A 14,739-nucleotide genomic window follows, 5' to 3' on the forward strand; every position below is an offset into this window, starting at 1 on the left:
AGTGAGTCTTGAGTTATTCAAAACATAATTAATAAGCAAAGTTTGGCTTTCTTTCTCGCCATTGTTGAATCTGACTATCTGACAGGCGACGGAACAACACACTAAAACTAAATATGTATTTGCAACTCATTAAGAACTTACCGCAGTCTTTTGAATACCTTCAACTTCTTTTTCTTTTTCATTTCATTCAAAATGATAATTTGTAGAGAGGATAAATCATAAAGAGAAAGTCAAGTTTGTTTTCATTCGTTTTGATATATTATCACAAAAATCATTTCTTCAGTAATAAGTTATATTCGCTCGTTTTTCCATCCGTCAAAATCACACGACGGACTTCATCGTCAAATACAATGTATAATGCTAATATGTGATGAATTGCTATTTAAATTATTAAATTAATTAAATCTAATGGAAATATGGTTAAAATGCACGACCTGAGCAACGTTCTCACAACCCTGGACACATTCCTTCACATTCACAGGGACAAGCTGTCTTGTTAACCATTACACTCAGGCCACACATGCAATCTTCGTGAATACATCGACATTTGGCGCGGTTCACATTGGTGATCTCTTCCCAGTGCTTGTTCTCACTGATCATACGAACGACGTCGGCGACCTGTTTCACGAGAAGCAATTTTTAATCATATTGTGGGGGACAAAAGAGATCATGGACCATGTACTTGGGTGTTTAAACCAACCATGTGTTTGGGCACCAATTCAATTACATACGGCTAACAAGTAATGACTGTTTTAGTCAAAAAGTGTGCCATAATAGGGAATGGGGTTTACTGGAAAAGGGGGGGCGGTTAACATTCCACTTATCCTTGGCTTAAAGTGGTGCGGGGGTGCGTCAATTTATTTGTGAAATATTAATATACCAAGCAACTAATCAAAAGCAATTGTGACTTTTGCTAATGTAGCACACTTACAAACTATCTCCAAATTATGATATGTGAGTAACAAAATTTAACAAAAAAGGGCATGGCAGGGTGACAGAGTAGCAACTGAAGTCAAATCCAGAGTAGAGGCAATTAACTCCTTTTTTTATCAAATCATAGATATACTCCCTATGAGTTACGTCCCAAGAAAGGAACTTAACTCATTCACAATAGATTCATCAATTATTGACTGTTTCTTCTTACAAAGAACAACCAATGGTAATATAACAGCCAAATGAATACTGCCATTCAAAGACGAACTTCAAAGCCATTCCGTCGATGAACGAAACACGGTCAAATCAAAACAAACGACTTCTGACGTCAATACAATTTTACCTCATTCATAGAAGGAAAACCATGTCTTGCAAGCTTGGAAAATATCACTCGTCCATCGCACGATATCTCAAATGCACCTAGAATCAAAACGAGCATATCAATGAAATTCCAGAAAGCATGTGCTTGTTTACAAAAATGGTGGTTATTATTGGTAAGGTTTCCTTCCCACTTCATGTGAAATGGCCCTAAACTCTATTACTAAAGATAAATCGGCTATCGAGAACAGGGAGCGAAGCAGTAATTTGGTGGAGCGTGACCACGCGTGCTCTATGGTATACAGAGTCCAGAGATTTGATGGAGTGAAGGCGATAATTCTCTTATAATTAAATGGATATAGAATGGCTCATGGGAAGAGAGGCTTTAAGATGAAGTCTCAGTAAAGTTTTTCGCTGAGTGAAGCATACATACATGTGTTATTCTGCATGGGTGTAATATTAAATATTTATCAATAAGGTAGATACATTTTGAACTTCAAATGTTCAGTGTTCACCTATTTACTTGAAACACTACCCCCGGCTGGCACGCGCATGTTGTTGTGATTATTAAGATTTTAACCAAACTTCCACTTCTGTGGGCCATCGACAAAGAACATCTCTTAGCGCTTCCAAATCACAAGTTTGACAGTTTCGTATAAAGTTTGACCTCGCACCTTTTGATCAGTCGGAGCAAATGATAAATGTTATAGTTCTAGTGATATTTCGTAGTAAGGAGACGAAATCCACGAAGAGGGGAAAACATGCAGCGTAAACATTAAAAAGTATAGTTCCTACAATAAAAACATTGTTTTTTCCGCGAACATTTCTTTTTCGTCTTTAATATTTCCAAAATACCTTTTTCATTAGACTCTGAGCCAATGACCTCAGCTTTGGGGCTTGCTTTGCGAATCCAGGATACCATCTCTGAGTACATTTCCTTGAATGCCTTGTCGTTTCTATGAATGGCACAAACTCTCATAAAATGCACATTTAATTTAACCTTATACTTTCTACTTAAAATAATTACAACATTAAAAAAACAAGCTCATTGCGCGATATAACAGCAAAACTCATCTCCAATGTAATGTTATATGTTAAGGCAACTGAAATTGACATCAATGTTATCAATTTTTACAGCCAAAAACGTTAAATAGATGAAATTTCTCCTAACAGCTCGTTAAACAATACTACACCTCCCCCCCTCCGAATATTCTTTAAGCACACCGAGCAGCACTGCCACAGTTTTTCTCTTATCAAAAATATGCGCTCTTTATTGATGCTTTCAATCATCACATCTTCAATTATTTCGATATCAATATTGATGCACTTAAAATTGAGAAAGCCGGTGACTAATTGGCGTTGACCTTTACCTTTCATCAAATAAGAAATAATTTACTGAATTATTCATTAGTCCCGTAGCAGTACGGTTAAACACTTTTAGGAATTTGATCAAATAGTTATGAAGTGTAATCTAACAGTTCTAAAGAAAAATAAAACGGTTCTATAGCATGATCAAATAGTTCTGAGAAAATATCAAATTGTGCTGAAAGATGATCTAGTAGTTTTATATGGTAATGAAATACGTTGTTCAAAAGTATCATGAAATTGTTCTACGATCAAATTGTTCTAACGATCAAATTGTTCTAAACAAAGATCAAATTGTTCTGAAGGATCATCAAATAGTTCTAATAAATGATGAAATAATTCTGAAAAAAGATTAAATACTTGATAGCCACACAATGCATTAATAACTATTTGTTAAACCTCTTTCTCATTTATATTTTCAAATAACCATCGCTGTCCTGTAGCCCATACAATAAGATCAACAAAAGCTGATTGTATATGAACTTCTGTTTTTATGCAGCAATGATTCAGCAGCTTCAACTCTAGTCATAAAATCAACAATACGTTTGACAACAGTGACGATTGATGCGCGGTTAAATGCTCTCGCTGTTTTTCATCAACACGCTTTTAGAACAATGACATGAATGTGATGCAGTTGATATTAACAGATGCGCGAACGAGCAGCATCTCAGCACGAATAAAAGTCAATATACAGACGTGTTTCAAAGAAAGGTGTGTCAAGGTGAAAAAAAAACCATAGAAAATCAAACAAAAATATCAAGCAAACAAACACACAAACAAATGTACGCACTATTTGAGAAAAACATCGGTGACGCACGATATGCAAATTAGGTAACAAAAATCGGTGAACAGAGGCGTAAAGCCAATGGAGGTTTGGGGGAGTTCAACCAAAATTTTAAAATCATGCGGTTATACGGGCAAAGCTTGCACATCGCATGGAATTGTTTAAAATTTCAATAGATTGTGCGACACAGCCCATATTTTGACTCCGGGTAATTAAATTGTTTTTGCAATGACCAATTTTTGCGAGGAAGGGCTGTTTTTAAGGACTCTTAACATCAGTTCTACCATTGGTAAAAAAACTCGTGCTTTCAGAAATTTCAGTGCCAGCTGTGTCAGACACCGTCTAAGTACCAAGAATCACTAACAGATTTTGCTTTTTTAGTGTGAGTCTTATTCTAAAGAATCTTTTCTAACATCAAACTCTTTTTCCATACACCTTGTGTAGATCTTCCAAACGTACGGAGCACGATCTGTAATAACATCTTTCCCTCATATAGAATACGACCACATTTAACTACACGTAATCGAAGCATTGTAAAACAAACACTTGGTTGTGTTTACAAGCTGTAATATTGCTCCGAACAGCGTACTTGTCATGCTGGTGAATGACAATTGAGAAGTTTAAAATAAATTGTTGAAAACGAAAATGAAGATAGCCATAAAATTAAACGACACGATACATTTTAGCAAACAACGTGCTTAGACAAAAACCGAAATTTACTTCATTGTATCAAACATTTCTTTTCAGCAATCCTCAACTGTCATTCAACAAAACAAATACGCTATTCAAAGCAATATTTAACTGAAATATATTGTGACCAAAAAAATCACCAACAAAAATTGACTGAAAATGTTCTCACCCCATTTCCACAGAAACGTTCACGCTTTTTAAAGAAAGACGCCTTTGTGTACCTTCCATGTCTTCCCAATTTTTATTCTTGAACGAAATCTAAGTGAAACGAAAACCTTCGCGAAGAGCTGACCGTCTTAGAAGGTGAATATTGTCTCGCGTAGCGTTAGTCCTACTCTGTTGTCTTGAAGAAAACTTGCGGATATTTATAATAAACGCTTTGAAATTGCGTGAATAACTTGGCAAAGCAAATAGAAATTGATGAAAGACAGAGAAAATACATCACGCGCGCTAAACATGCAAAAAATACGGAAAATTCACAAAAAAACGGCAAAAGTGCAAAGCGCACTTCAACGTTTATGGGATGAATATGGAGAGAAACGGTCAGAAAACTTTTTTCTCTTTCGCACACGAACAGATCCCACATTATTTTGAGCGTTGAAAAGTAAAAGGCGTTTGCTCTCGTGGAGCCACAACTATAAAGAGTGGAAGAAAAAGATTCTCCCGCCCTCTTCATTGGAGTTCGTGATTTCGTATAGGAAAAGCTCCGCGATCCTTAACAGTTATAATACTCTCTGCTCAGTTCACAGCATGATAAGACAGTTTATTATCTTTAGTCTGGTGTTAAATGAAGAAGTCAATCTTGTCGTATATATTTCACCAATTGGTACACAAAGATCAAGACATTTATAACTACAAATTTATGGTTATGTGCCTTGGGGAATTATATTTGCTCCCAAACATCGAGAAATCACGCAATTTCATTGGTCCAGAGTCAACTACGAGACTACAGATGCACGGAATGAGCGTCACATGATGTGCTGTAAGTCGATAAACGAAAACAAATAGCAAAAATTTTTGAACGATTGAATGCAATCCCTAAATTACACCGATGAAAACCTTGAAAAAGATCTAGCTACAACAGTAGACGCGTTGGCGAAAACAACAAAAAAGCCTCTTTGCTAACGTTGGAATAAAAAATAAATAACGTTCTCTTTTCCCGCTAAAAATTTAGTTAGTTTTAGGTTCTCATTTCATAAACAAACAGATTCCATTTAGCCACTATTTGTTCTGAGTGACTGCTCATTTATAGATGCACAGCATGACGTCAAATGTGGTAAACAGAACAGAGGCCACACGCCAAGGTGAGGCATTATGTATATCGATAACTGATCTCGCAAAGGCCAAATGTAATCTATTCGTTAAACAATGAAAAAACATAATTGCGACAACGACGTTGGGAGCAAATTATAACGTCACTTATAGGTTGCGAACGCAGACGGGTAAGCATGCGCAATCACATATCCTCAGCAAAAATATTGCGGTTTGTTTCGTTCCATCGTTAATCTGCTTTTCGTTCTCTTCCATCCACGCGTACTTATGTTGCAAACGACAGGTAAACATCCAAGAACCTTCGACAAAAAATAAGCTTTTTCAAAACCTTAATAAGCAAATCCAAAATCCTACGATCTTTAAACTGCTTTCCACAGAAGTATAAATAGGCAAATACTGTAGCTTGGCGCCTGGCTATTTCACGCGTACAATATGCACATGGGAAGCTGCAGAACAATTTACAAGTAGGCCTCCATAAAAAAAGGCATTGAAAACGAAACACGCAAGGCATATTCGCAACGGAAACCATGCATAATAATACAAACGTCATGTCTATAGGAGAGTTTATCCAGAAAAACGAGGATACAAATTTCAGTGGTAAGCACAGGTTCGCCTATCTCATGTCTTTGGTCTATCTGACTTCCTTGTATTCAGTGTAACCATGACTGGGACCACCCAGCCGATAAACTCCAACGGAACGATCTTTTGAGGCTGTTACAATAACTATAGGGGTAAATCGCGATGTAAGGAAGATAATATTATAGAATTTTAAATGCTGTTGGAATGGCCGAAAGTTTTGTTCAAAAAACTCACTGTGTAAACAATTTTTTTGTCTGTTCACACATTAATTATAATACACCCTTATAAATTAACGTGAATGTAAATATTTCATTCATTAACTTTTCATTTAAAGGTGTCATGAGCTTTAACGAAACATGTTGAAATGCTTAGGACACGAAATTTATATCAGTAATTTCATGCGTAAAATTACGTATTAAACAATTTTCAAAAACATCTCGGATGGCAGTCGGGTTGGTTCGGTCGGACGTGAACTCATGCTTCTTGATATGATTTACAAGACATTATTTCAATTGTATTTGAATCTGAGTGAAGTTTCACTTGCCTGACTATTTTTGTCTTGTTTTGGCTTTTGAATAAGTCAATTAAACCTATTTGTACGAAATCATCAAACCGAACGATTTCTGATTTCACATTGGTAAGCTTTCTCTCGATAACATTTATCAAGCCAAACTAACCACATCTAACTTTCTGCTTGATTACATCCATCAGTCGGACATCGAATTTCATCGTGTACACATATGAAAAGGATACATTCGTCAAAAGGAGATATATCCATATCTTCGATGTCATCTTTATGCCGAAAGAGTTCATCTTCAAAGACGTGTCTGTCAGTATAACGACGATATCTGAGAAGAGTTACAAAAAATATCATAAATAATTATCACACAATATCATTAATGATGACACAATATCATCAATGATGACACAATATCAATAATGATGACACAATATCAATAATAATGACTCCTGCATATTGATTGGACCAAATACATACGCTGCGCCAAAAGTCGAAGAGATTAACAGTTTGTTCAATAAGGAAACTAACACTCAGATCAGGAGGTAAAATCAAACGAACTATTACCTGGTCTGTGCACCCCTCCCCTCGTGAAAATCCCTGCATGAGCTAAAATGTTGGTATACGTTATATAGCTATTCCTTGACCACACGCGGTAAAAAGAGGACAAAGATACTTATCAAACAAGTACCCTAACTCGAACCCTAACCTTAATCCTACTGACTTCCCCAGAAACCCGTCAATAACCTAAAATATCTATATACCTTGTAACTGTTCCTTTAACACAAACAGTAAAATAAGAATGTTCATTCAAGTAAGGTGGAAACTCATGTACTCTCCCCAGAAAACCCACGAATAAGATACCTTGTAACCATTCCTTTAACACAAGCAGTAAAAGAGAAAATCTTCATACGAGTAGGGTGGAACCTCATGTACCCACACTGTCCCCACAAAACCCATGAATAAGATACCTTCTAACTATTCCTCTATCGCAAGCAGTAAAAAGAGAATGCCCATTCGATGAGTACCTAAAATAAAGGATAAAGATGCAATTGATAAACTCAAATTCTTGAATGGGTTGGATTAAGATTGAAGCTAAGCTATTTAGCTTGAGTAAATCCAAAGGATGTTTTTTTGGAAGTACTAAAACGTAACATGACAAAGAAGTACTTAAAATCTCCAGACTGCGCATGCTCAACGAAACGTCAAGGTGCCACACAGGCAAAGGGGAAAGCGGTTTTTTAAGTGATTACTTTATTTTCCACAAAGGCGAATTTCCATGTTCGGTCATCGTTTCTTGAATTCCAACATCGGGAACGTAGCTTGAGAGTTGTTTGCCGCCGAACATCACGACACCTGAGAAAAACGAATCGTTTTTGCTAAGTATTTACATAAAAACACACATGCTGATTGGTCAACAGCTATATGTTCAATCTTATTGAAACACGGAAGTAGTGCACGTTAATGAAATGTTAGGAGAATATGCAAATAAATCAGCAATATAATGTCTTTTAAAATTGTTTGTGGTATTTTATAAACAAAGAGAGAGTCGTTCGTGCGTTAACACAAACTAATGCGAACGTCCAGTTGAAAAGCTTGAGAGAAGTTTACAGAACTCTCAAACAGATGAAACCTTCGACTGTGAGCTGCTCCCAAGTTCTCCATATTTCTCCAGTAACCCGTTCATCCCGTTCTTCAGAAACATGCACAAGCACAGAAAACATATTTTAGCCCGAAACATAGGGCGAGTTGAAAAAATAAGAACGTTTAAAGGACACATGCAAGCTAGAAGACAACTTTATTTTATTGTAATGCCTATAGCGTGAAAATAAGACGTACCAAGTTTCAAAGTCGTCCGCGAAATATTTAAAAAGATATTTAGGGTTATAATCGGTAAAAACACGATATTCGATGACCATTGCTAAAACGCCGTGAGATTGTTGAAGTCTGGGAACTGGGAAAGAGTGACGTATTAGTTGACATAAACAAGCATCGTTCTTATATCGTTCCACGACTTGCACGGCTTTCGGTAGTTTGCTATTACTGTTTTTTATTCATCAAAAATTAATGGATTCTTCTGAAGAAGATGCCGATTATGATATTGTCATCAATAACAATGAGGTACAACCTTACATGTTTGTGCCTTTGACCAACGCGCAAGGTGGTCATAGTAATGACAATTCTCCGTCATCGGAAAGCGAAGATAAATACATTCACAGAATTGGAAATGTTGAATGGTTAGTTGCATTTTATTGATGCTTCATTGTTTTTCCCAAAGTAAAAACAATGTTTTTATCTTTTAGGTGCGAGTGTGGCTTTTGTGTGGTCATGAGTACAGGACGGGAAAGTATATGTTGCCAAGAGGTAAACAATACTGATCCTCTGATACATGGCGATCATATTTGTATCACACAAGAGGAAGAGTTTGCCACAGTGTGTACAAACGAAGCTGTCGTAAAAACAGCTATGGTCGTGTACACACATGACATTGGACCTATGCCTGAGAGTGAAGAAAACGAGTGAGAGTCTGATCCATTGTAGCTATTGCTCATCGTCGACGTGCTTTCTGTATCAGGCCATACAGCGCTATCCTCAAAATGTTCAATTTCACATGACGTCGTCTGTGTGCTATGATTTTTTGTTGAAATTAACTCAACCTTTAGATAAAATTATCGTATTGCTGGATTTTTCACAAAAATCAAAACGGCCGAAATGGAAAGTCTATACCTCTACTTATCATATTTGGCACTTTGGTTTGAGTGGTTCTTGACCTTACGTGTTTTTGCGGACGGATTGTTATGGCTGCTTGGCATTTCACATTGCGCTTCTAAGGTACGTTAAGGAATTTTCTATGAGTTAAAATAACAAAGAAAAGATCAAACGACATTAGTCTGAATTAGTTACCACTGTATATGTTTGTGTTTCGCTGTCTACATATATTTTGACATCTTTATCTTAGACAAACTTCCTTTGAGGTAAAACGCACAAACATTTCAAGCCGATGTCGACACATCGTGGTCGTTGCCTACAAGAAAGTCGTCATGTTCTGCAAGAACGTCGTCAATAATCTAAAATTATAAAATTGTCCTCAATTTGGTAATGCTATATAGCTTAGTTTTTGATAAATGTAAACAAATATTGCTAACTATAACTATAATAATCACCTCTTGCCTTCGTCTCTTCTCAAATGCAGTTCTAACATTTGTTGGCTGCTTCCTTTTAGATGCTACACTTGTGGGTTCCACAGTGTATTCAAAAATCGTGGGTACAGCATCCTTCTTAACGCGAAGCCGTCCTGCTGTCCATCCTCCTGATTGGATCGCTTCAAAATTTTGCACGAAGCACGAACTCTCGAAATGTTGCGAGCACAATTTTGAGCTCTTTGTTGGCTTCAAATTTTTGCGTCGGATTTTTTCAATCCAAATATCTCGCATGCGCTTGTTTTCAGGAAACGAATAAAGAAACCTTTTGCTGCGTTTGATGGTTCTTAGAAGAACCGTTTTTATAATTAAATGCGGCACAATAAACCAAATTTTCAATGCTAAATTGTCGTGTTGTTAATGCAGGCAAAGAAGTAACCAATATATTTTGAACGAAGCGCGCAATTAACCGCGTTTAGCTCATGTCAACTATTACGTCACAACGACCTTTTTCCAATCGGTAGCCGTCGTTAGCTCGTCGGGCATTTTTAATACGTTATCAGTAAAGCATCAACTTTAAACCTCCATATCTTCAAAAATATTTATCCTTTGAGTCTCAAACTTTGGTGAACTATTAGTTGGAGCTATACCTTTATGTAAAGTACAAAAATAACAATCCGAATTTTATGTTGCATGTGTCCTTTAAAGAGGTTTGTGCGCTGACTGTTGAATGTAAAACTTTGTTTGAACAACGTTTGCGCAGCACTGAACGCCGTTCATTTAGCAGAAAATAGGGAAGGGGCAAAGGGGTGACGACTTTCTTTCACCTACTACTGTAGTTCATTACTTTTAATACAGTTAGGGACGGAGGGATATATGTAGCTACTTTAACCTAGACACCAGCACAGCGTGATACAAACTCACTTCCATAACCATCGTCAACCATTGATCCATACTTTTCAGGAGTTGGAACAACACTATGTAGCGACGAATCCAGTGCATCTATAGTGTGCAGCTCTCGACCGTCCAGTGACGTCACCTTGACAAGCAAATCTGGGTTGATTAGAAAAGTCAGCACATTTAGGTATTGATGAACTTTAATGAAGAATTCACCTTCGCAATTCCATTTTCGGCAACGGATAATATCGACGTTTGTCCTTTACACCAAGGCCAGCTCTCGTGTAAAAATGTTACATCACGAATATTTTCGTCATAAAGCTAAAAAAAGCGCAGACGTTTTAACAATGTTAATGACATTCTCTTGTGAACAATGTCACATTCTTTTAATCATTCTCGTAGTCAAAAATATGTACATGCTTTTGAAACGATGTTGACGTCATTGTTTTGTGAAAATTTACATCAACGATAGCATCAACATAAAGCTATATACATGTTTTTAACACAACATTAACGCGACTTTCGTGTAAAAATATTACATCACCTAAAAGAACATCACAAAGATACAAATATAAAGATATTTTTAACACAAGTTTGACGTCACTCGTGTATAAATATCACACCACCAATATTATCAACATAAAGCCACAAACATGAACATGTTTATACCAAACTCTTGACGTCATTCTGATGTAAAAATATTACATAATTTACATCACTAATATTACAATCATAAATTGCACAACCGCAAGAAAAGAGCCCAAGTAAAATTACGTAAAATAGTCACCTGATTTACAAAATCAAGAGGCAAAGGCATTCTTAGATCAAACAACGCTAGACCTTTTCCATCAATACATGTACACACAGCCAAGTTGGGACCGCCATGTTGATTGACTGCAAGCGCTGTCCTATCCCTGCCACTAAATGTACCTAAGGAAACAGCGTTCTTTATGCAACTATTCCATGTAATACATATAGCTTTCCTTTCCATTCATGATCTTTCCTGATCTTTCTTGCTTTGTTAGCATATTTCTATATCTCCTCTATACAAGCAACATTTAACTATGGTAGACATGTCTCTTCATAAACAACATTTAACTATGGTATACATCTCTCTCTTTATAAACAACCTTTAACTATGGTGTACATATCTCTCTTCATAAGCAACATTTAACTATGGTATACACCTCTCACTTTATAAACAACAATTAACTATGGTATACCTCTCTCTCTTCATAAAGAACATTTAACTATGGTATACATCTCTCTCTTCATAAACAACATTTAACTATGGTAGACATGTCTCTCTTTATAAACAACATTTAACTATGGTATACATCTCTCTCTTTTCATAAACAAAATTTAACTATGGTATACATCTTCCTCTTCATAAAAAACATTTAACTATGGTATACATCTCTCTTCATAAACAACATTTAACTATGGTGTACATCTCTCTCTTCATAAACAACATTTAACTATGGTGTACATCTCTTTCTTCATCAACAACATTTAACTATGGTAGACATCTCTCTCTTTATAAACAACATTTAACTATGGTATACATCTCCCTCTTCATAAACAACATTTAACTATGGTATACATCTCCTCTTCATAAACAACATTTAACTATGGTGTACATCTCTCTTCATCAACAACATTTAACTATGGTAGACATCTCTCTCTTCATCAACAACATTTAACTATGGTATACATCTCTCTCTTCATCAACAACATTTAACTATGGTAGACATCTCTATCTTCATAAATAAAATTTAACTATTGCATACATCTTCCTCTTCATAAAAAACATTTAACTATGGTATACATCTCCCTCTTCATAAACAACATTTAACTATGGTGTACATCTCTTTCTTCATAAACAACATTTAACTATGGTATACACCTCTCTCTTCATAAACAACATTTAACTATGGTGTACATCTCTCTCTTCATCAACAACATTTAACTATGGTATACATCTCTCTCTTCATAAACAACATTTAACTATGGTATACATCTCTCTCTTCATCAACAACATTTAACTATGGTATACATCTCCTTCTTCATCAACAACATTTAACTATGGTATACATCTCTCTCTTCATAAACAACATTTAACTATGGTGTACATCTCTCTCTTTATCAACAACATTTAACTATGGTAGACACCTCCCTCTTCATAAGCAAAATTTAACTATGGTGTACATCTCTTCATAAACAAAATCTTGTCGTCCAACTTTTTCTTCACACATGAAATTTACATCCAATCTCCAAGGATACCCTATGCTATTATTGTTACGTACCCAAAGCTACCATTATTGCTATGCTTACAATTATCATAAGAGAATACTTGTTCCCCTGTTTCAGCATCCAGCAAAGCAAGCCTTCTCACAGTTGTAGTTGCAAGAATCTAAAACCATAAGCAACCTTCAGTGCAAGCAAACCATGCTCATATAAACCCAAATTACATCTCAATAAAAGGGTCCTCGGCACAAGGTGTGTTTATATTATTTCACCAATAAAACTGTTAAAAGGAAATGACATCACATATTGTAGAACTCTCAAATAGATTATCAATCATGTGACCATTGTAATTATGATTATTCTGCCTTGTTGAAGAGCATGTGTTATGCTAAAATATATTCTTCATCATTATGGGTTAAACTGATTTATTATTTTGTTTTTGTTTGATGAAACCTCTAAATCTAACAAAAACATGAAAAAAACATGACAGATCAAGGGCAAAATACATCAGAGCATCTAATTTCAAATTCAAAATTCTAGGGAATTTAGAATTTTCAAAAAATATTTAGGGACCTGGTTGCAACAACAACAAAAAAATAAATTGGAAATATATTTATGGTAATGTATTGCCGATTCATCCTCGATCAGTTATCCTTTACAAAAGTAACAAAGATTCACTTTAATTCTCTGGTTTTAACATATTATTGACCAGGTTTAGGGAATGAGATTCAGTGGAGCATTGTAAAATTACAAAAATCAAAATATTCAACACTTATTCAATTTCAAAAAACTTCCAAAACAATATAACACTTTAAAACAGAACACTTAAATTTTTTTCTTAAAAAAAAACTTTGTCTTAAATAGTATTCGAAGAGTAGAGGTCTTATCAAATCTCTGCTGAGCAATCTGTTTATATATGGGTTTATCCCCTTAGGTCAGGGATGACTAAATTCTCATCAAATCATGGCAAGGGAAGTGATTACCTTTTGTCCATCTGAAGTAAACCTTACTGCATTGATGTTTCTTGCAAGACTTAAGGTGGTTATCTGATGATCAAATGAACACAATCTCAATGTAAAGGCAAGATTTTCACTGTATCACTTTGACATACCTGGTAACTATGGAGGAGAACGCAATCATTGGCATTGTATAGATTCACCTTGCCATCGTACGCACCTGAACAAAATATGTGACGATCCTAAATAAAGAGAGAACACAAGGATCATTCAAATGAAAGAACGAATGAAAAATAAAGTGCTTTAACATTAGGCTGATTGACCCGGCCGGAAAATCGTCCACTGCTTCAGAGCACCCTATAAAGATTTTTTCTTTCAAAATCACTGAAACGCAGAAATGAATGACCTTAAATAATAAAAATACTATAAACCTCTTTCAATGCACTGAATTTTCCAGTTAATTTCGACTAAAAGAACGTAACTAAGGTAATGGCATTCGAAGGGTGAACAAACAAGGACATTACTCAATTTAATCACAGAAAAAGCAAATAGCAACGTACCACGGGCGAAAAGGCGACACCCCGAACGCTTCCCGAATGGCAATACAAAAATTCGAGGCTGTTTTCAACATCCATGGTCAGGCAAAGCGATACAAAAACGAGAAAGTTGATACAGCATTCGTCTAATTGTCAACTTCTCTCTCCGTTCATTTACAGTAATTATTTCAAACACCGTCACCAAACCGATGTTCTCGCAATTGCATAGAATAAATGTTGACACAAAAATGTTCTGTTGAACGTCAATAAGATTTTTTTATCAAACTCGGCATAAACTACATAGTCTTCTCTATTTCACATAACTGCGATTGACAATTTTTGAACTCCGCGAAGCGCGTGTATTTCTTGCGTGCGTTACGCGAAACAAATTAAAATCAAACCGAGCAAAGAAATGTATTCCAGGAGTCTGGTACTCGTAAGTCCGAAGCACTTTAAATGGTATTTCACCATAAAGCTGTTTTTACCGTAAAATAGCTCCATCTCA

The 14,739-nt window shown here is 35.7% G+C and overlaps 1 protein-coding gene and 2 long non-coding RNA genes across 4 annotated transcripts; 1 reads left to right on the forward strand and 2 right to left on the reverse strand.

Moving 5' to 3' along the window:
• Positions 1-235: 235 nt before the first annotated feature.
• On the reverse strand, positions 236-14,679 carry LOC124434345. 2 transcript variants are annotated; one of them, XM_046984229.1, is made up of 14 exons: positions 14,259-14,677; positions 13,854-13,940; positions 13,726-13,788; positions 12,830-12,908; positions 11,283-11,425; positions 10,712-10,816; positions 10,523-10,637; positions 7,712-7,814; positions 7,430-7,486; positions 6,695-6,789; positions 4,260-6,085; positions 2,107-2,207; positions 1,277-1,353; positions 236-618 (listed from the first exon to the last, which is right to left on the reverse strand). In XM_046984229.1, exons 1-11 carry the CDS (start codon positions 14,331-14,333, stop codon positions 5,994-5,996), a joined length of 1,014 nt encoding a protein of 337 aa, XP_046840185.1. In that variant the 5' UTR covers positions 14,334-14,677; the 3' UTR covers positions 236-618; positions 1,277-1,353; positions 2,107-2,207; positions 4,260-5,993. The 2 variants fall into 2 exon arrangements, with proteins under 2 accessions (XP_046840185.1, XP_046840186.1); XM_046984230.1 differs by lacking the exon at positions 13,726-13,788 and having other exon boundaries at positions 14,259-14,679.
• LOC124434346 lies at positions 9,157-9,904 on the forward strand. The gene is made up of 3 exons (XR_006944750.1): positions 9,157-9,290; positions 9,418-9,554; positions 9,682-9,904. It is a non-coding gene; the product is annotated as an uncharacterized LOC124434346 (long non-coding RNA).
• LOC124434347 lies at positions 11,484-11,879 on the reverse strand. Its single transcript, XR_006944751.1, has 2 exons — positions 11,816-11,879; positions 11,484-11,625 (listed from the first exon to the last, which is right to left on the reverse strand). It is a non-coding gene; the product is annotated as an uncharacterized LOC124434347 (long non-coding RNA).
• Positions 14,680-14,739: the final 60 nt, after the last annotated feature.

This window comes from Xenia sp. Carnegie-2017, unplaced genomic scaffold (genome assembly GCF_021976095.1).
Source record: "Xenia sp. Carnegie-2017 unplaced genomic scaffold, XeniaSp_v1 HiC_scaffold_14, whole genome shotgun sequence".
NCBI lineage: Eukaryota > Metazoa > Cnidaria > Anthozoa > Malacalcyonacea > Xeniidae > Xenia > Xenia sp. Carnegie-2017.